Source organism: Haliotis cracherodii, unplaced genomic scaffold, assembly GCF_022045235.1.
Source record: "Haliotis cracherodii isolate W230 unplaced genomic scaffold, xgHalCrac1.p SCAF_12, whole genome shotgun sequence".
NCBI lineage: Eukaryota > Metazoa > Mollusca > Gastropoda > Lepetellida > Haliotidae > Haliotis > Haliotis cracherodii.
In genome coordinates, this window is record NW_027266267.1 from 19,724,628 (window position 1) to 19,748,006 (window position 23,379).

General features: G+C 44.3%; 1 protein-coding gene across 1 annotated transcript; it reads left to right on the forward strand.

The window, feature by feature from the left end:
- The first annotated feature begins 574 nt into the window (after positions 1-574).
- LOC139458231 (monocarboxylate transporter 12-like) lies at positions 575-22,777 on the forward strand. Its single transcript, XM_071239599.1, has 6 exons — positions 575-940; positions 2,848-2,991; positions 6,317-7,156; positions 7,597-7,866; positions 8,609-8,734; positions 22,142-22,777. Exons 1-6 carry the CDS (start codon positions 658-660, stop codon positions 22,321-22,323), a joined length of 1,845 nt encoding a protein of 614 aa, XP_071095700.1. The 5' UTR covers positions 575-657; the 3' UTR covers positions 22,324-22,777.
- Positions 22,778-23,379: the final 602 nt, after the last annotated feature.

Below are 23,379 nucleotides of genomic sequence, written 5' to 3' on the forward strand. Positions count from 1 at the left end.
TTGATGAAGACCTATTCTAACCCTGATCTTCACGGGGGACAAGCATGGGTTGCTGAAGACCTTTTCTACCCCAGATCTTCACGGGGCACAAGCATGGGATTCTGAAGACCTATTCTAATCCAGATCTTCACGGGGGACAAGCATGGGATGCTGAATACCTATTCTAACCCTGATCTTCACGGTTGACAAACATGGGATGCTGAATACCTATTCCAACCCGGATCTTCACGGGGGTTCATGCATACGTAGATAGGAACCTTGTATGAGGATAATTTACTGGTATGTTTCTAGAGGGGAGTGAGTTATTATATGGTTTCGTGTTTCCGTCTGTATGTAATGAATAATAACGTCATGTGGCGCTCGGGTGACGCCACTATAACGTCACGCGGCTTGAGAATGACGTCACGATAACGTCATGCTGCTCCAGGGTGACGTCACGATTATGTATGAGGACCAATACCTGGCACATCCACGTGTTAATAAGTGACAGACTCTATAGACATGCAAAACATTCCTTATAAACATACTCCTATATTTGAATATCTGTTGTGTCATTTGCAGGTACCATGTAACATCGTCCAGTGTTTTGATCCGCTGATCTCTCTGTCATGTGGACCGGGTGCACGAATCAGTGAGAGAATAATCATCAAACGAAGCATGAAGAACGGAATGGCTTCTAAAGTCGAGAACGGGGCTAAGCCTACGTCGGAAGCTAGCCCCGACCCCGAGACGAGCCAGCCTGACTCTCATGATGACATTATACCGGACGGAGGCTGGGGGTGGGTGGTGTGTTTTGCTTCCTTCATGATAAACTTTATTTTGGATGGAACTATGTTTTCGTTCGGAGTTATAATGCTGGAACTCTTGGACTACTTTGGAGAATCGAAATCTAAAACCGCCTGGGTTGGATCTACTTTGCTTGGAATGAGCATGCTGATGGGTAAGTACCCGTATGTAGAGCCCGTTTGTGGAACCCATATGTAGAATCTTTATGTAGAACCCGTATGTACCCATTTGTAATAGTTCTACAGACATGTTTCATAGACTTTCAGTCTAGGCATCCCGTGTGTATGTGTGGTAACACTGTGTAAGTTCTGTATCCAGGGTGTAGTAACACTGTGTAAGTTCTGTATCCAGGGTGTAGTAACACCGTGTGAGTTGTGTATCGAAGGTGTAGTAACACTGTGTGAGTTCTGTATCAAGGGTGTAGTAACACTGTGTGGGTTCTGTATCCAGTGTGTAGTAACACTGTGTGAGTTCTGTATCCAGGGTGTAGTAACACTGTGTAAGTTCTGTATCCAGGGTGTAGTAACACTGTGTGAGTTCTGTATCCAGGGTGTAGTAACACTGTGTAAGTTCTGTATTCAGGGTGTAGTAACACTGTGTAAGTTCTGTATCCAGGGTGTAGTAACACTGTGTGAGTTCTGTATCCAGGGTGTAGTAACACTGTGTGAGTTCTGTATCCAGTGTGTAGTAACACTGTGTACGTTGTGTATCCAGGGTGTAGTAACACTGTGTGAGTTCTGTATCCAGGGTGTAGTAACACTGTGTAAGTTCTGTATTCAGGGTGTAGTAACACTGTGTAAGTTCTGTATCCAGGGTGTAGTAACACTGTGTGAGTTCTGTATCCAGGGTGTAGTAACACTGTGTGAGTTCTGTATCCAGTGTGTAGTAACACTGTGTACGTTGTGTATCCAGGGTGTAGTAACACTGTGTAAGTTCTGTATCGAAGGTGTAGTAACAATGTGTAAGTTCTGTAACCAGGGTGTAGTAACACTGTGTGAGTTCTGTATCCAGGGTGTAGTAACACTGTGTGAGTTCTGTATCCAGGGTGTAGTAACACTGTGTGAGTTCTGTATCCAGGGTGTAGTAACACTGTGTGAGTTCTGTATTCAGGGTGTAGTAACACTGTGTAAGTTCTGTATCCAGGGTGTAGTAACACTGTGTGAGTTCTGTATCCAGGGTGTAGTAACACTGTGTAAGTTCTGTATCCAGGGTGTAGTAACACTGTGTAAGTTCTGTATCCAGGCTGTAGTAACACTGTGTGAGTTCTGTATCCAGGGTGTAGTAACACTGTGTAAGTTCTGTATCCAGGGTGTAGTAACACTGTGTGAGTTCTGTATTCAGGGTGTAGTAACACTGTGTGAGTTCTGTATCCAGGGTGTAGTAACACTGTGTAAGTTCTGTATCCAGGGTGTAGTAACACTGTGTGAGTTCTGTATCGAAGGTGTATTAACACTGTGTAAGTTCTGTATTCAGGGTGTAGTTACACTGTGTAAGTTCTGTATCGAAGGTGTATTAACACTGTGTAAGTTCTGTATTCAGGGTGTAGTTACACTGTGTAAGTTCTGTATCGAAGGTGTAGTAACACTGTGTAAGTTCTGTATTCAGGGTGTAGTTACACTGTGTAAGTTCTGTATCGAAGGTGTAGTAACACTGTGTAAGTTCTGTATTCAGGGTGTAGTAACATCGGTGAGTTCTGTATACAGGGTGTAGTAACACTGTGTAAGTTCTGTATCCAGTGTGTATTAACACTGTAAGTTCTGTATCCAGGTAGCGTTGCATGTTAAGACACTGTGTAAGTTCTGTAACCAAGTAGCGTTGCATGTTATGACACTGTGTAGTACCACTGTGTAGTAAGTTCTGTATCCAGGTAGTGTTGCATGTTCTGACACTGTGTAGTAACACTGTGTATTTTCATCGTACAGGTAGTGTTGCATGTTGTGACACTGTGTATCCAGGTTGTGTTGTGTGTTATGACACTGTGTATCCAGGTAGTGTTGCATGTTATGACACTTTGTATCCAGGTAGTGTTGTGTGTTGTGTAGTAACACTGTGTATTTTCAGGTCCACTGGTAAGTTTTCTGCTGCGGCGATTCAGCTGTCGCCAGGTCACCATATTCGGCACACTGTTATCAACCTTAGGCTTCGTCACCAGCATGTTCGCCCCCAACGTAGAAACACTCATCATCACGTACGGCGTTATAGGGGGTAGGTCTCACAACATCATCAAGTACTGTGTTATAGGGGTAGGTCTTACAACATCATCACGTACGGCGTTATAGGGGGTAGGTCTCACAACATCACCAAGTACTGTGTTATAGGGGGTAGGTCTCACAACATCATCAAGTACTGTGTTATAGGGGTAGGTCTCACAACATCACCAAGTACTGTGTTATAGGGGTAGGTCTCACATCACCACGTACTTTGTTATAGGGGTAGGTCTCACAACATCACCAAGTACTGTGTTATAGGGGGTAGGTCTCACATCACCACGTACTGTGTTATAGGGGTAGGTCTCACAATATCACCAAGTACTGTGTTATAGGGGTAGGTCTCACCACATCACCAAGTACTGTGTTATAGGGGTAGGTCTCACATCACCACGTACTTTGTTATAGGGGGTAGATGTCACAACATCATCACGTACAGTGTTATAGGGGTAGGTCTCACAACATCACCACGTACTGTGTTATAGGGGTAGATCTCACAACATCACCAAGTACAGTGTTATAGGGGTAGGTCTTACAACATTACCACGTACTGTGTTATAGCGGTAGGTCTCACAATATCACCAAGTACTGTGTTATAGGGGTAGGTCTCACCACATCACCAAGTACTGTGTTATAGGGGTAGGTCTCACATCACCACGTACTTTGTTATAGGGGGTAGATCTCACAACATCACCAAGTACAGTGTTATAGGGGTAGGTCTTACAACATTACCACGTACTGTGTTATAGCGGTAGGTCTCACAATATCACCACGTACTGTGTTATAGGGGGTAGGTCTCACAACATCATCACGTACTGTGTTATAGGGGTAGGTCTCACAACATCATCACGTACTGTGTTATAGGGGTAGGTCTCACAACATCATCAAGTACTGTGTTATAGGGGGTAGGTCTCACAACATCATCACGTACTGTGTTATAGGGGTAGGTGTCACAACATCATCAAGTACTGTGTTATAGGGGGTAGGTCTCACAACATCATCAAGTACTGTGTTATAGGGGGTAGGTCTCACAACATCATCAAGTACTGTGTTATAGGGGGTAGGTCTCACAATATCACCACGTACTGTGTTATAGGGGTAGGTCTTACAACATTACCACGTACTGTGTTATAGGGGTAGGTCTCACATCATCAAGTACTGTGTTATAGGGGTAGGTCTTACAACAATTACCACTTACTGTGTTATAGGGGTAGGTCTCACATCATCAAGTACTGTGTTATAGGGGTAGGTCTTACAACAATTACCACGTACTGTGTTATAGGGGTAGGTCTCACATCACCACGTACTGTGTTATAGGGGTAGGTCTTAAAACATTACCACGTACTGTGTTATAGGGGTAGGTCTTAAAACATTACCACGTACAGTTTTATAGGGGTAGGTCTTAAAACATTACCACGTACAGTGTTATAGGGGTAGGTCTCACATCACCACGTACTGTGTTATAGGGGTAGGTCTTAAAACATTACCACGTACAGTGTTATAGGGGTAGGTCTCACATCACCACGTACTGTGTAATAGGGGTAGGTCTTAAAACATTACCACGGACAGTGTTATAGGGGTAGGTCTCACATCACCACGTACTGTGTTATAGGGGGTAGGTCTCACAACATCACCACGTACTGTGTTATAGGGGTAGGTCTCACATCACCACGTACTGTGTTATAGGGGTAGGTCTTACAACATCACCACGTACTGTGTTATAGGGGTAGGTCTTAAAACATTACCACACACTGTGTTATAGGGGGTAGGTCTTACAACATCACCACGTACTGTGTTATAGGGGTAGGTCTTAAAACATTACCACACACTGTGTTATAGGGGGTAGGTCTTACAACATCACCACGTACTGTGTTATAGGGGTAGGTCTCACAATATCTCCACGTAGAGTGTTATAGGGGTAGGTCTCCCATCACCACGTACTGTGTTATAGGGGTAGGTCTCACAACATCACCAAGTACTGTGTTATAGGGGTAGGTCTCACAATATCACCACGCACTGTGTTATAGGGGTAGGTCTCACAACATTACCACGTACTGTGTTATAGGGGTAGGTCTCACATCACCACGTACTGTGTTATAGGGGTAGGTCTCACATCACCACGTACTGTGTTATAGGAGTAGGTCTTAAAACATTACCACGTACTGTGTTATAGGGGTAGGTCTCACATCACCAAGTACTGTGTTATAGGGGTAGGTCTTAAAACATTACCACGTACTGTGTTATAGGGGTAGTTCTCACATCACCAAGCACTGTGTTATAGGGGTAGGTCTCACAACATTACCACGTACTGTGTTATAGGGGTATTTCTCACATCACCAAGCACTGTGTTATAGGGGTAGGTCTCACATCACCACGTACAGTGTTATAGGGGTAGTTCTCACATCACCAAGCACTGTGTTATAGGAGTAGGTCTCACAACATTACCACGTACTGTGTTATAGGGGTAGGTCTCACATCACCACGTACAGTGTTATAGGGGTAGTTCTCACATCACCAAGCACTGTGTTATAGGAGTAGGTCTCACAACATTACCACGTACTGTGTTATAGGGGTAGGTCTCACATCACCACGTACTGTGTTATAGGGGTAGGTCTCACATCACCACGTACAGTGTTATAGGGGTAGGTCTCACATCACCACGTACTGTGTTATAGGGGTAGGTCTCACATCACCACGTACAGTGTTATAGGGGTAGGTCTCACATCACCACGTACAGTGTTATAGGGGTAGGTCTCACATCACCACATACTGTGTTATAGGGGGTAGGTCTTACAACATTACCACGTACTGTGTTATAGGGGTAGGTCTCACATCACCATATACTGTGTTATAGGGGTAGGTCTCACATTACCACGTACTGTGTTATAGGGGTAGGTCTCACATCACCACGTACTGTGTTATAGGGGTAGGTCTTACAACATTACCACGTACTGTGTTATAGGGGTAGGTCTCACAACATCACCACGTAGTGAGATTCAGCATCCCTACATATTGTGTTATAAGGGGTAGGTATTGTAGGTATCTTTATCGTACGTAGGTAGTATAAATCTATATTTACATTGTTCGCAGGTATTATAAATCAGTGTCTTTATTGTCTGCGGGTATGATAACCCTATATCTTTATTATTATTATTATTATTATTATTATTATTATTATTATTATTATTATTATTATTATCACGTTGCTCCATGTCTTTATTGTCAACAGGTATGGTAACCTTATATCTTTTATTATTATTATAACCTTGCTCCATGAGATTTTGCCTGCAGGCATCATATGTCGATATGTTTTTTGTCCGCAGGTATTGGTTTTAGTATGGTCTTCCTCCCGGCCATAATCATTGTTGGACTTTATTTCAATAAGAAACGTGCCATTGCAACGGGCATAGCTACCAGTGGTTCCGGTGTTGGAACCTTCGCATACGCACATATATGTGACAGACTTCTTCATGCGTACGACTGGAGGGGGACGGTTCTCATCTTGTCCGGCTTCGTTCTGAACTGTGTGGTATGCGGCTTCTTGTTCCGGCCGTTTGTTGAACAGAAGCTGCGCCAGAAGTTCGAAAGAGATAAGGACGCCGGCGGAAGTAGCGGTTATGGGGGTTCCGGCGAGGAGAATGAGAGCGTCAAATCCAAGGAGGATATTTACGAATGTTTGAAACCCCTCCTCAGCAAGAAGTACCGTGATGCAAAGCCGGATGTTTTACTACCCATTGATCCGTCCAACCTGAGACAGAATACCACAGCAAGGATGACGAAGAGCGCGGAGAACATCAGTCGTTTGCACGTAGCAGTTCCCTTAGAGCGTTTACACAAAAGCAGCCACAACATCGCGATGAAGAACTCGCTAGACGACTTCCAGGCGGAGAAAATCAAGCGAGGACTCTCGAAGCCGATCCTGCGGAAGGATATCTTCTACTCGGGCAGCATACGTCACCTACAGCAGTTCCAGCACTGCCGGACGTTGTCGCAGTTTCTCGCCGAGATGACCCAGGATATGGAAGTGGAGGAGATTGAGAGTATTGACGAGAGGTGCCGCTTCAAGAAGGGCTGGTTTGCACGTCTCAAGTACACACTGGGCACGCACCTGTTCAAGAAGCCGGTCTTCCTGCTGCTCCTCATCACCTTCACAATGTGGACAGGTAGGTACATCCTTGCACATCTTGTACATATGGTCAGGTAGGTACAGGGACATCTTGTACATATGGTCAGGTAGGTACATCCTTGCACATCTTGTACATATGGTCAGGTAGGTACAGGGACACCTTGTACATATGGTCAGGTAGGTACAGGGACATCTTGTACATATGGTCAGGTAGGTACATCCTTGCACATCTTGTACATATGGTCAGGTAGGTACAGGGACATCTTGTACATATGGTCATTTAGTGTACTAGACTAGGCACTATTCAGGGAGGGGGTTGGGATTATTTTTCCAGACAAAGTTATGCCACATGTCCAGTGAGCGATACATTCCTTGGTGGAGGCAAAGGAAACATAGTCTTTATTGCATTTTCTCTGTGTAAAGACATTGACTTAATCTACATTATGACAAACTGACCGTCGTCCTTGCCTCCTCCAGTGCAGTCCGTGCCGCTCACGTATGTCCCCGACTACGCCGTCTCCATCGGCCTGGACAGATCCCAGGCCGCCTTCCTCATCTCCATCGTCGGCATCACTAACACCATCGGCCGCATCTGCGCCGGCTTCATCACCGACTTTTTCAACGTGCGCAGCATCGTCACCTACATCATCGCACTCATCGTCGCCTCAGCTGTCAACTTCGTCCTGCCGTGGTGCAATAGTTTTGCCCTCCTAGCCTGCTGTGCGGGCGTCTTCGGGCTGTGTATGGGTGAGTCAAGACACAATACCTCACACACAACACCTATATAGGCCTGCTGTGCGGGCGTCTTCGGGATGTGTATGGGTGAGTCAAGACACAATACCTCACCCACAACACCCATATAGGCCTGCTGTATGGGCGTCTTCGGGCTGTGTATGGGTGAGTCCAAACAATATACCTCACCCACAACACACATATAGGCCTGCTGTGCGGGCGTCTTCGGGCTGTGTATGGGTGAGTCAAGACACAATACCTCACACACAACACACATATAGGCCTGCTGTGCGGGCGTCTTCGGGCTGTGTATGGGTGAGTCCAGACACAATACCTCACCCACAACACCTATATAGGCCTGCTGTGCGGGCGTCTCGGGCTTTTTGTGGGTCAAAACCAACACTCACCCATGATAACCTGCATTGAAAATTCTAAGATATGCCCAAATAGATAGAAATATGAATGTTTTTTATTGAATTTGCCAAACTATCGATAAGCTGAAATATACACACAGGAACTTTTCACAACATTCTTGTAAAAACAGAAATTAACTTATTGTTGGATATATAACGTGGAGATGTACCGATTTCACTTTTTGTCGACGATTCTCGTTTTGCATCGCTTCAGTTTAGTTTAAGGCACTTTTCATACACTTCAATTAGTGTTGTGCACAGCACACAATAACCCTACCAGCTAGAATCCTTAAGCACTGTTTTCACATTGGTTATCCACCGCCATACTAATTCCCTTGTTTCAGCTGTGGCGGTGTCAATGCGGACGATCGTTCTGGCAGACAATCTTGGTATTGAGTACCTGACCTCCTCCTTCGGCATGGTGGCAATGTTCCAGGGAATGGCCTTCACAGTCTTCCCTCCCATTGGCGGTGAGTATTCGTAGTATTCGGTGCATGGCCTTCACAGTCTTAACCCTCCCATCGGCGGTGAGTGTTGGTAGTATTCAGTGCGTGGCCTTCACAGTCTTCCCTCCCATCGGTGGTGAGTGTTGGTAGTATACAGTGCGTGGCCTTCACAGTCTTCCCTCCCATCGTCGGTGAGTATTGGTAGTATTCAGTGCATGGCCTTCACAGTCTTCCCTCCAATCGGCGGTTAGTATTGGTAGTATTCGGCGTATGGCCTTCACAGTCTTTCCTCTCATTGTCAGTGAGTATTGGTAGTATTCGGCGTATGGCCTTCACAGTCTTTCCTCCCATTGTCAGTGAGTATTGGTAGTATTCAGTGCATGGCCTTCACAGTCTTTCCTCCCATCGGGGGTGAGTATTGGTAGTATTCAGTGCATGGCCTTCACAGTCTTCCCTCCAATCGGCGGTTAGTATTGGTAGTATTCGGCGTATGGCCTTCACAGTCTTTCCTCCCATTGTCAGTGAGTATTGGTAGTATTCGGCGTATGGCCTTCACAGTCTTTCCTCCCATTGTCAGTGAGTATTGGTAGTATTCAGTGCATGGCCTTCACAGTCTTCCCTCCCATTGTCAGTGAGTATTGGTAGTATTCAGTGCATGGCCTTCACAGTCTATCCCCCCATCGGAGATGAGTGTTGGTAGTATTCAGTGCATGGCCTTCACAGTCTTCCCTCCCATCGGCGGTGAGTATTGGTAGTATTCAGTGCATGGCCTTCACAGTCTTCCCTCCCATCGGGGGTGAGTATTGGTAGTATTCAGTGCATGGCCTTCACAGTCTTTCCTCCCATCGGCGGTTATTATTGGTAGTATTCGGCGTATGGCCTTCACAGTCTATCCCCCCATCGGAGATGAGTGTTGGTAGTATTCAGTGCATGGCCTTCACAGTCTTCCCTCCCATCGGCGGTGAGTATTGGTAGTATTCAGTGCATGGCCTTCACAGTCTATCCCCCCATCGGAGATGAGTGTTGGTAGTATTCAGTGCATGGCCTTCACAGTCTTCCCTCCCATCGGCGGTGAGTATTGGTAGTATTCAGTGCATGGCCTTCACAGTCTATCCCGCCATCGGCGGTGAGTATTGGTAGTATTCAGTGCATGGCCTTCACAGTCTTCCCTCCCATCGGGGGTGAGTATTGGTAGTATTCAGTGCATGGCCTTCACAGTCTTTCCTCCCATCGGCGGTTAGTATTGGTAGTATTCGGCGTATGGCCTTCACAGTCTTTCCTCCCATTGTCAGTGAGTATTGGTAGTATTCGGCGTATGGCCTTCACAGTCTTTCCTCCCATTGTCAGTGAGTATTGGTAGTATTCGGTGCATGGCCTTCACAGTCTTTCCTCCCATCGGCGGTGAGTATTGGTAGTATTCGGCGTATGGCCTTCACAGTCTTTCCTCCCATTGTCAGTGCGTATTGGTAGCATTCGGTGCATGGCCTTCACAGTCTTCCCTCCCATCGGCAGTGAGTGTTGGTAGTATTCGGGGCATGGCCTTCACAGTCTTTCCTCCCATCGGCGGTGAGTATTGGTAGAATTCGGGGCATGGCCTCCACAGTCTTGCCTCCCAGTGCCAGTGAATATTGGTAGTATTCGGTGCGTGGCCTTCACAGTCTTCCCTCCAATTGCCGGTCTCATTGCCTTCACAATCGTCCCTGCAATAGTTCGCGAGCACCTGTTTAGTACCAATACAGCCTTCAAATCTTCCCTGCAATAGTTCGCGAGCACCTGTTGAGTACCAACAGAGCCTTCAAATCTTCCCTGCAATAGTTCGCGAGCACCTGTTTGGTACCAACACAGCCTTCAAATCTTCCCTGCAATAGTTCGTGGGCACCTGTTCTGTAGCAAGACACATGCGTCACGATTGTCTTTACAATAGTTCGCGAGTACCTGACACAGATGCCACAATCGTCTCTACAATAGTCGGCGATGTGGTTGGGTCTAAATATTTGGCGCAGTTGAAATGAAGGACTATGAAATATACAGGCAACATAGGCTTTAATTCAAAGTACTGTAGGTTTTAATGCCAACTCCAGAGGCACCACGAACACTGTGCCGTCATAATCAAACATAACGAGGTCTTCTGACGTCTTCACGTCTCAGACCCCCCAGCATGTATTTCATAAAACAACCAGCCTCTAGTTCCCTTAAAGGGCAAGTTCACACGGAAATGAACCTTTTTTTCTTGTACTTTTTCCACATTAAAAGTGTTAACATAGAAGTGTCATAGACAAAAATATAAAAAACATCATATTTAATTAACATATTTTTTGCACTAAAACGATTTATATTTTTCACATTTACCAAGTGTTCTATTTCCATAACAAAAACACCATGGCTTATGTCCCTTGCAATATGACGTCATTGGTGCCAATTGATAAACATTATGACGTCATCATGCTTTGTTAGAGCCGCTTCACGTGGTGTAGGTACAGTTTTGTGATTCTAGCATCTCAGATGCAAGCCAGAATTGTGTTATGCTGAGTCACCACTGCGCCGCAGTGTGTCGTAAACCATGTTGTTTTACCGCAAACTGGTCCTTGATATCTTTTGCGTTGAGAATAGACAGGCACCCAGTTGAATTGGCACCAATTACGTCATAATCTAAGGGGGATAACTCAGGCCTATTTCGCTCGTAAAACGAAGGCCTCATAACGGCATATCACTTTCACACTATTGTGAGCTTCCTACTTTCACTGTGAAAAAAAATGAGTGTATATTTTCAAACACAGATACTAACTAATTCTAAAATTGCGTTTTGTTTAGAAAAAGAAAGAAAGTGATTTTTGCGTGTACACTTCCCCTTTAACAGCCCCAGTAGCCTACACCATCTCCTTCTTTGCCCTACCCTAGAATTGAGAGTCTTGAGGGTTCCTAATTGAAGTATTTTTGTTTAACCGTATACCTTAGCTGTATTTTAGGGTCTATACGTTGTCTGACGTTCACATGTTTGTAACAGGGAGTTGTGATTTGACGTTTTCACCAAAAATAGCAATAAACAATCGCCATGACAACATAATATGTTACTCGACTGAATATATATAATCAACACGTGTCTGATTATAATGCCCTTACACCTGGTCCTCTATATTCCTTATCTGCGTCAGCCAGCATTTTCGATGTGCAGAGTTGCGTCCCTTAGGCGTCGCAGAATCCTGTGATCGTGGGTTCAAAACACAGTTCGCCCTGATTATGTCCTGAGGTTTGTTAGAACCATACCTGTGTTCGTAGTAAACGTCTGGGACCTGCATCACTTCAGCTTTTCTTCCGGTCCAACTTAAATTCCGTTCAAAGTAGCGTTTAACCCAACTCACTCACTCATTCACTGATCTTCCATACAAAGCGCTGGATGCTGGGTTCTTTTAGCGTTACGCCATCTTATCACTGATCACTACACATTATGACGAAATTCCTGAATTATTTGTTATTCATTCACACAGCTTCACTCACTCATGGGGGGGGGGGGGGCACGGGTGGCCCAGAGTTGCGTCCCTTGGGCACGCCAGAAACCTATGATTGTGGGTTCGAATCCCGGTTCGCCCCGATTATGTTTCTAGGTTTGTCAGCACCATACCCGTGCTCGTGGGTTTCACCGAAGTGGTAAACGTCTGAGACCTGCATCACTTCAGGCTTTCCTCCCACATTAAGCTGACACGCCGCGATATAACTGGAATACTGTTAAAAGCGGCGTTAAACCCAACTCACTCACTCACTCACTCATGCACTGCAACAAGTCTGTGCTAATATCTGGGCGTGAAATGAATGTTGTTTCACGCCAAGTCACCAAACTTCATCTAAACTGTCGGGCAACGAAAGTACAATAAACTACGGTTATAACGAGCTCACCACTAATTTTAGTTCGTAAAATCCGAAGTTCGTAATAAGCGTATATACAACATATATATAACAAATGGCGTGGACTAAAACATATGTTCGTTATATCGGTCAGTTCGTTATAAAAGTCTTCGTTATAAACGTAGTATACACCAATGTTTGGCTGAACATTAGTGAGTGAGTGAATATGGTTTTACGCCGCTTTTAGCAATATTCCAGCAATATCACGGCGGGGGACACCAGAAACGGGCTTCACACATTGTACCCATGTCGGGAATCGAACCCGGGTCTTCGGCGTGACGAGCGAACGCTTCAACCACTAGGCTACCCGAACATTAAACAAACAGGAAATAGTTATACGGTTGTAGTGTATTTGATGGGGTATCGTGATTGTGTTTTGTACAAGTCTGCGGTGCTGTACTGACTTCAGCCTTGTAACGTTTTGATATCGTTTTTAATTTTGTGGTCGAATCCAATTTCCATGTGTATACTTTCTTTTTTCCGTCAGTCTATATCAGGTCTGTTTGTTCATTGTCGAGCTAATTTAGCAAATATTGCACTTCATATAGTTGAACTGACATGGTTTTCATCATTTATTTAACTATTTAATATGATATCTACCTCCCCCTCTACTATCCATGTGGATATCAATTTGGAATGTCCAGTTTGTTCTTGTTGCGTTATTGCTGATGCGGGGGGCGGTCGGGTAGCCCAGTGGTTAAAGCGTTCGCTCGTCACGCCGAAGACCCGGGTTCGATTCCCGACATGGGTACAATGTGTGAAGCCCATTTCTGGTGTCCCCCGCCGTGATATTGCTGGAATATTGCTAAAAGTGGCGTAAAACCAAACTCACTCACTCACTCACTCACTATTGCTGATGCGGCGTTAAACGTAAATTCGCTCACTAACTCGCCCGCCTATCTACTCACTCACACAAAAGCCAAAGCCTGAAGGTACTCCTTTAAAAAAAGACGAGAGAAATCTGCCCTGCCACTGAGTGAGTGAGTGAAGTGAGTATGGTTTTTTCGCCGCTTTTAGCAATATTCCAGCAATATCACGGCGGGGGACACCAGAAATTGGCTTCACACATTGTACCCACGCTTTAACCACGAGGCTACCCGACCGCCCGCCCTGCCACTGACAAGCGATCCTAACGCTATGGTGATCGTGACAAGTCTTAACATTGACTTAGGACAATCCTTACTCTAAGATGATCGTAACAATACTTTAACACTGACTCAGTAAATCCTAGCGCTAAGATGATCGTGACAATACCTTAATACTGACTCAGTGAGTCGTAGCGCTAAGATGATCGTAACAATACTTTAACACTGACTCAGTAAATCCTAGTGCTAAGGTGATCGTGACAATACTTTAACACTGACTCAGTAAATCCTAGCGCTAAGGTGATCGTGACAATACCTTAACACTGACTCAGTAAATCCTAGCGCTAAGGTGATCATGACAATACTTTAACACTGACTCAGTAAATTCTAGCGCTAAGGTGATCGTGACAATACTTTAACACTGACTCAGTCAATCCTAGCGCTAAGGTGATCGTGACAATACTTTAACACTGACTCAGTAAATCCTGGCGCTAAGGTGATCGTGACAATACTTCAAGATTGACTTAGGACAACCTAGCTAAGATGATCGTGACTATTCTTGACACCGACTTAGTACAATCCTAGCGTGGTCTAGTTGATAGAGAGTCTGCCCGTAGAGCGAAAGGTCTTGGTTGGGTCCCTGGCAGCGTCACACCAAAAGATGGTACTTGTTGTTACCGTGCCTGGCGCTCGGCATTAAGATGACAAAACAAGGACTGGCCGGCTTGTAGTCAGTATACTGTGTTTGAGTGGGATATCTTTTACAAACTAAGCATATTCGTGTAATCATCTTGAAAGCGGCGTTAAACCCCATATCACCTCACTCTATTTAGTCATTTTAAAACGTCTAAACACTTGACACACATAGAGCCACTTATGCTCATGTTGTCCTTTTGGATTCTTGTCGAGACGGCACAATATGTCACGTGACACAGGATCCTAGTTCTGAGAGTTATGTACACAAATATTCCGGGTTAGTCCAATATTTGCCCCGACAGTGTACCCTGATTAATAAATCCCCACCTGTTAACCTGGGTCATTGACCTCTAATATCTGTGACCCAGTCTCGAGATAATCTGTCTGAGGTTTAACTGCGAGGGTGTTACTAATGATGTCGTGGTGTCAGATACTTAAGTCACCTAATAACTTACAACCTTGGCAGTAAGTTTAAACAAGGGAAGATAACTCTTCTGTGAAAGCGGGCATTATCTGAATCTATGACCATACATCTCAGGTCGCCCCCAAATCTCCCAACAAAGGCGTATCCAGCATCTTCAAAGGGAGCGGACCCCCGGAATATCCACCCCACCCCACCCCACCCCACCCCACCCATAAAAACGATACTTCACTTGAGTGAAAGGACACTTCATTCCTGCGCTTTTTACAGTCTATTTTATGCAGTGACACAGTGTTCAGAGTAAGATCAGGAAAACCAAGAAACACTATAATCAATATTGTCATTTGTCACCTTAGGGCCAACAGAGTTAACATTTGTCACCTTGGGGCCTACAGAGTTGACATTTGTCACCTTGGGGCCTACGGAGTTAACATTTGCCACCTTGGGGCCAACAGAGTTGACATTTGTCACCTCGGGGCCTACGGAGTTGACATTTGTCACCTTGGGGCCTACGGAGTTGACATTTGTCACCTTAGGGCCTACGGAGTTGACATTTGTCACCTTGGGGCCAACAGAGTTGACATTTGTCACCTTGGGGCCTACGGAGTTGACATTTGCCACCTCGGGACCAACAGAGTTGACATTTGTCACCTTGGGGCCTACGGAGTTGACATTTGTCACCTTGGGGCCTACAGAGTTGACATTTGTCACCTCGGGGCCTACGGAGTTAACATTTGCCACCTTGGGGCCAACAGAGTTGACATTTGTCACCTCGGGGCCTACGGAGTTGACATTTGTCACCTCGGGGCCTACGGAGTTGACATTTGTCACCTTGGGGCCTACAGAGTTGACATTTGTCACCTTGGGGCCTACAGAGTTGACATTTGTCACCTTAGGGCCTACGGAGTTGACATTTGTCACCTTGGGGCCTACAGAGTTGATATTTGTCACCTTGGGGCCAACAGAGTTGACATTTGTCACCTTGGGGCCTACAGAGTTGACATTTGCCACCTTGGGGCCAACAGAGTTGACATTTGTCACCTTGGGGCCTACGGAGTTGACATTTGTCACCTTGGGGCCTACGGAGTTGACATTTGTCACCTTGGGGCCTACAGAGTTGACATTTGTCACCTTAGGGCCTACAGAGTTGACATTTGTCACCTTGGGGCCAACAGAGTTGACATTTGTCACCTTGGGGCCTACGGAGTTGACATTTGTCACCTTGGGGCCTACGGAGTTGACATTTGTCACCTTGGGGCCTACGGAGTTAACATTTGCCACCTTGGGGCCTACGGAGTTAACATTTGCCACCTTGGGGTAAACAGAGTTGACATTTGCCACCTTGGGGCCAACAGAGTTGACATTTGTCACCTTGGGGCTTACAGAGTTGACATTTGTCACCTTGGGGCCTACAGAGTTGACATTTGTCAGCTTAGGGCCTACAGAGTTGACATTTTCACTCGAGGCTGCGCCATTCAGGAAAATATAAACTCAGGAAAGTAGGTCACTCAAAGAGATAAACATTTGACAAAAAAAGACAAATATCCTCGATTACCACTCATAACAAGCACTTCACAGAGGACCTATGACGATCCCGGGAGGATTTGTTTTCAGCATCCCATGCTTGTCGTGAGAGGCGACTAACGGGATCGGGTGGTCAGGTTCGCTATCTTGGTTAATGCATGTCATCGTATGCTAATTGCGTGGATCGATGCTCATAATGCCAATCATTGGTTTGCCTGGTCCAACACGCTTATTACAGACCGCCGTCAAAGGGCTGGAATATTGCTGGGTTAAACAGTTAAACAACGAACAAACAAATATAAGCACTTCACACAGATAAAAAAACAAAACAAGCCCCAGTGACCACTATCCTCGGTTATCTACCGTATTATTGCTTCCCGATCGATGGCATTCCAAAAATTAACAAGTAAATACGAAAACAACCAACAGTAGCTTCGTTTCGGAAGTGACGTCAGCTTCACCTCGTTAACCTGTAATAATACACTGGATAATCGAGGATGAATTGATTTTGAATATGTATGTTGGATGGCTAGTTAAGGTTATACTAGTATTTGAAGAGCTGCCATTCTCCCAATCATCTTCAACATCGGGAGTATCAGGATATATAAAACCTTTGTACAGTCTCGCCTAAGACGTAATAATGTCTGTATATGAAATACTGGGTTGCTGAAAATCTTAGACCGATCTTCATCGTGATCTTCAAGTACACACACTAACACTTGGGTGTTTGAGCAACCTGCTATGACTGCCAAATGCTCGAATATATTCAGCTTCTTAGTGCCCAGATAGGACAATAGCCTGTTCGTAACGAGGCCACGCTGCACGGTATTCAAGGGCCGGGGTTTATCAGGTTGACCTGATGCCCTGTCGAACTCTATCTGATGATTATAGATGGCCCAGTCTCTATCAGACTGACATTCCACCATAATCTTGTACACCTTGCGGTAAATTTCCGTGGCACGTGCTGTCATGACATCCATTGGGTCACGTGACACCATGACATACCCGGTCAGTGACCGCGGTTTCATATCTCTAGCTGTTGTCCAAAAACGTCTGACGTGCCCATCTGTTGAGTTCAACTGTCCTTACCAAATCCGACGTCCCGTCTTAGACAGACAACAGGACCCAGTTAGATAGACCATCTAGTTTGAAATAAAGTAGTTATCGTCGGCTGGGCAGCTCTTAACACTGTATATTGTGTGGACACCCCACGGCTGTAGAATTAGAATGTGGCAGGGTGGCTGGGTCTGGGTGGGAGTCAACTTGTGCCATTTGTTACTACAGTCGCTATTGTTCTATTGTCCATGTATAGTTCAACTGTATCCAATTATTGCTCTAACTTGTGCATCTACATTCCTCTATTGTTCTATTGTCCCTGTCTAGTGCATCCCTATTGTTGTTCTATTGTCCCTGTCTAGTGCATCTCTATCGTTCTATTGCTCCAGTCTAGTGCATCTCTTTTGTTCTATTATCCCTGTCTGGTACATTTCTTTTGTTTTATTATTCCTGTCTAGTATATTTCTATTGTTCTGTTGCCCCATTCTAGTGCATCTCTATTGTTCTATTGTCCCTGTCTAGTGCATCCCTATTGTTCTATTATCCCTGTCTAGTGCATCTATATTGTTCTATTGTCCTTGTCCAGTGCATCTCAATTGTTCTATTGCCCCAGTCCAGTGCATCTCTTTTGTTCTATTATCCCTGTCCAGTACATCTCTTTTGTTCTATTATTCCCGTCTAGTACATCTCTTTTGTTCTATTGCCCCAGTCTAGTACATCTCTATTGTTCCATTGTCCCTGCCCAGTGCATCTATATTGTTTTATTGTCCTTGTCCAGTGCATCCCTATTGTTCTATTGCCCCAGTCTAGTGCATCTCTATTGTTCTATTGTTCCTGTCTAGTACATCTCTTTTGTTCTATTATCCCTGTCTAGTACATCTGTTTTGTTCTATTATTCCTGTCTAGTACATCTCTTTTGTTCTATTGCCCCCGTCTAGTACATCTCTATTGTTCCATTGTCCCTGCCCTGTGCATCTATATTGTTCTATTGTCCTTGTCCAGTGCATCCCTATTGTTCTATTGCTCCAGTCTAGTGCATCTCTATTGTTCTATTGTCCCAGTCTAGTGCATCCCTATTGTTCTATTGCTCCAGTCTAGTGCATCTCTATTGTTCTATTGTCCCAGTCTAGTGCATCCCTATTGTTCTATTGCTCCAGTCTAGTGCATCTCTTTTGTTCTATTATCCCTGTCTAGTACATCTCTATTGTTCTATTGTCCCTGTCTAGTACATCTCTTTTGTTCTATTATTCCTGTCTGGTACATCTCTTTTGTTCTATTGCCCCAGTCCAGTGCATCTCTATTGTTCTATTGTCCTTGTCTAGTACATCTCTTTTGTTCTATTATCCCTGTCTAGTACATCTCTTTTGTTCTATTGTCCCTGTCAAGTACATCTCTTTTGTTCTATTGTCCCTGTCTAGTACATCTCTTTTGTTCTATTATCCCTGTCTAGTGCATCTCTTTTGTTCTATTGTCCCAGTCTAGTACATCTCTTTTGTTCTATTGTCCCAGTCTAGTACATCTCTTTTGTTCTATTATCCCTGTCTAGTACATCTCTTTTGTTCTATTATCCCTGTCTAGTACATCTCTTTTGTTCTATTATCCCTGTCTAGTGCATCTCTTTTGTTCTATTGTCCCTGTCTAGAACATCTCTATTGTTCTATTATCCCTGTCTAGTACATCTCTTTTGTTCTATTATCCCTGTCTGGTACATCTCTTTTGTTCTATTATCCCTGTCTGGTACATCTCTTTTGTTCTATTATCCCTGTCTAGAACATCTCTATTGTTCTATTATCCCTGTCTAGTACATCTCTTTTGTTCTATTATCCCTGTCTAGTACATCTCTTTTGTTCTATTATCCCTGTCTAGTACATCTCTTTTGTTCTATTATCCCTGTCTAGTACATCTCTTTTGTTCTATTATTCCTGTCTGGTACATCTCTTTTGTTCTATTATCCCTGTCTAGAACATCTCCATTGTTCTATTATCCCTGTCTAGTACATCTCTTTTGTTCTATTGCCCCAGTCCAGTGCATCTCTATTGTTCTATTGTCCTTGTCTAGTACATCTCTTTTGTTCTATTATCCCTGTCTAGTACATCTCTTTTGTTCTATTATCCCTGTCTGGTACATCTCTTTTGTTCTATTATCCCTGTCTGGTACATCTCTTTTGTTCTATTATCCCTGTCTAGAACATCTCTATTGTTCTATTATCCCTGTCTAGTACATCTCTTTTGTTCTATTATCCCTGTCTAGTACATCTCTTTTGTTCTATTATCCCTGTCTAGTACATCTCTTTTGTTCTATTATCCCTGTCTAGTACATCTCTTTTGTTCTATTATTCCTGTCTGGTACATCTCTTTTGTTCTATTATCCCTGTCTAGAACATCTCCATTGTTCTATTATCCCTGTCTAGTACATCTCTTTTGTTCTATTGCCCCAGTCCAGTGCATCTCTATTGTTCTATTGTCCTTGTCTAGTACATCTCTTTTGTTCTATTATCCCTGTCTAGTACATCTCTTTTGTTCTATTGTCCCTGTCTAGAACATCTCTATTGTTCTATTATCCCTGTCTAGTACATTTCTTTTGTTCTATTATCCCAGTCTAGTGCATCTCTTTTGTTCTATTATCCCAGTCTAGTACATCTCTCTTGTTCTATTGTCCCTGTCTAGTGCATCTCTTGTGTTCTACTCTCCGAGTCAAACGCATCTGTACGCAGTCTAAATGCACGTCATACACATTATGTTACTCGCCCTAACATAATAATATTTCAGTTTCAGCCATTTGCACAAAATGAAAACTCTCAACACAAGTATTAAAGTAGAAATAATTCTAAATTATTATTTATTGAAAAGGTAAGGTACAGGCTGCATTATTACACACCTAAAAGATTTTGGTCCAAATAAATTATCTACTTTGGCCCTGTGCACAGCGCAGAGATCTAAAATCAAGTGAAGTTAAGCAACGTCGGTCGCGGAGAGTCCTTGGATGGGTGACCACGTTAAGTAGTTTGACACCTGAGAGTGTTTAGGGCTTCGGTCCAGCCCCACACTGAAGCACATGTACCACATTCGGTGTGTTTAAAGGCAAGAGAATGTGTTCGACGTGTGCTCCTGCTCACCCAGCAGTGAGTGGATACCCGGTAAGATGAGGGTAATATGTGCCTGTTACCCTTCTAGCGCCTCACAGGCAGCTTGGGTTGTAAACTCCTCAGGGAGCTGAGAAAGAAAATCGAGTGCTCACTGATCCATTGCCCGGGGTAATAATAGTGTAGCACTTGAAGAGTGGAATCTGGTGCATTATAAATGCACTTATTATTATTACTGTTTATGAAAACTTGCTGCACACCCGCAAGAGAGACAAATGATTTTCTGATCACAATGAAAGCAATGCAGAATCTTGGCTGACATGTTCCAACCCATGTAACACATATGTTGCTTTTGAGGTTCTTATACAAAATTCCTGTCTTCGGCAAGAAACACCTTCTTAGCATGTCCTGATAGTAGAGGTCTTCAGCAACCCATGCTTGCCGTAAAAGGTGACTATGCTTGTCGTCATATAGCTGGAATATTGCTGAGTGCGGCGTTAAACATCAAACCAACCAACCAACCCGATAGTAGAAATAATTATTTACAAATGACAGGGCCAAATTATCTTCGCAGATAAAATGACCGCCTCCGTGGTCTAGTGGGAGAGTGTACGGTCGGGGGTTCGATCCCCGGTCGCGTCTTACCAAATGATGTTAAAAGAAGGTACCTCTTGTTACCCTGTCTGGCGCTCGGCATTAAAGGGCTAAACGAAGGACTGGTCGGCTCGGAGTCAGTATACTGTGTCTGAGTAGGGTATTCATGCTTAAACTGCAGCATGGTATATCAGTGAGCTAGCGCTATAAAATCGGCTTTAGTCCGAACGAGTACAAGCAGACACGCACGCACGCACTAACTCATGCACGCACGCACGCACGCACGCACGCACGCACGCACGCATTTGTAACGTTAAACTCCACTTCACCTCACCTCACCTCACCTCGCAGCTAATTTGCTGATTAGGGAACAATTGGAACTATCACACATCCGAGATTAGTTCCTATAAATTAATGTCATATCCTCTTGTGACCCGTGAAGATTCGGCGTAGAATAGGTCTTCAGTAACCCATGCTTGCCGTAAAAGGTGACTATGCTTGTCATAAAAGGCGACTAACGGGATCGGGTAGTCAGGCTCGCTGACTTGGTTGATGCATGTCATCGATCCCAATTGCGTGGATCGATGTTCATGATGTCAATCACTGGTTTATCTGGTCCAGACTCGATTTTTTACAGATCGCCGTCATATTGCAGGAATATTGCCGAGTGAAGCGTAAAACAACAAACAAATGTACATTAACTTCTTTCAGTGGCATTTAGAAGTTGGAGTGATGAAGTAAGACGAGTTCTATGGATGAACAACTTCTTTATTACAATTAGTGCGACGTTTCGGTGTAGATCCTAACACCTTTATCAAGTAATTGATGGATAGGGCTAAACAACATAGGTATATATACACTTATTGACATGCTTAGTCTTAGTCTTTCTAAATGTACATTAATTGTTGTCGACATTATTTCAGCCAGGAAGAACTCAATATCCTTTGATCAAAGTAGACAACACCCAATCCCCAAATAGGGAGTGTCGAGAGCATTGATGGATGAACGTCAGCCAATCAATGCGCAGCACGCAAACCTCCCTTGATGTAGATTGTGCTTGTTATATGTTCCAGGTAAGCTGTACGATGTGACTGGGTCGTTCACGTCGCCGTTCATGATGGCGGGGTCTATGTACGTCGTCTCCTTCATCTCCACCTGCATCGTCGCCTTCCTCAGACGTAGCGGTCCCGTCGTCACCGTGGAGGAGGAGGTGCAAGTTCCGGCGGAAGTGCCGACGGAAGACAACGCTGCATGATCGGCTATAAACGTTGTATTCCGTCAATTATCTACAGAATGCGTTTTAAGAAAATCGTGGAGCGTTTTAACGTTGCGACCTGCGACACAAGACATGTGTGTGTTTAATATTGATCATTGGATGTGTGTGCTGTGGCCCTCAAACAACGTCAGACGCCACGTTTTTCAAGTTTAAGGTCAAGGTCATAAGGGGAGATGACTGTTGCGGTTTTTAATGTTATGAAGACTGTGCCACCGCATACCCGTGCTCGATAAAAATGATGTGAAGGGTAATTCGAGTAACGAATACCAGAGACATGTGTCAACCCATCGCATGAACATTTGGCCAATGCGATTTGGATTAACTCTATACGTGATGAAAAACATCTGAGTCATATTTCAGTCACATTCAATCGTTTAAGTGTGACATCACATACTTATCTCGAGGACTAGCATGCGATCGATTCCGAATGCAAGTCGTTCTGAAACAGTCTGAATGGCACGGACTATCATGAATGCCTCTTGCTCTGTTTCAATTTCGGTATCACGTGACTTGACGTCGTCAATCCTATGAGTCTTAGAATAATAAATTATCAACTATTATTTTGGGGTCAGCAAGCCCAATCCGGTATATAAGCGAGCTCCGGATACAACCTGGCTGGTGTATCGAGAGTGTAATGTTCCATCGTCCGGAATAGGAAGGTTTTGCAATAATGAGGAACTGTACATTATTACATCATGTCTTCCTTTAGAATGTGTTTTATACAAGCCCTGACTGTTAATTTGTCAACATTTTCAAGACGAGTGCTATCTTAAAGTGCTCGTGGAAAAAACCCGTCTGTCTCAAAGTCCTGCTCCATTTTCCGACTGTACTAATCACCTGTGAAGTGTTCCGGTGACACTTGTGGATACGGTTGGGAACCCCATATCTATTTTTAGATAATGGCCTCTGGGTATGCGCACTCTTACGCAAATGTTAGCGTTCTGTATTCGGTGTAGGAAATTAATTTGGGACCCCCATTTCGTAGACTGTGACCCCCATCTTGTTTATTGAGACCCCCATTTCGTAGGAGGGGAC

What these genes read in the sequence shown, in the direction of transcription:
- LOC139458231 (XM_071239599.1), top strand. Translation starts at nt 658, where the DNA reads ATGAAGAACGGAATGGCTTCTAAAGTCGAGAACGGGGCTAAGCCTACG. An exon ending in TGGAATGAGCATGCTGATGG is followed by an intron (nt 941 to 2,847) that starts GTAAGTACCCGT and finishes GTGTATTTTCAG; the next exon opens with GTCCACTGGTAAGTTTTCTG. An exon ending in CACGTACGGCGTTATAGGGG is followed by an intron (nt 2,992 to 6,316) that starts GTAGGTCTCACA and finishes TTTTGTCCGCAG; the next exon opens with GTATTGGTTTTAGTATGGTC.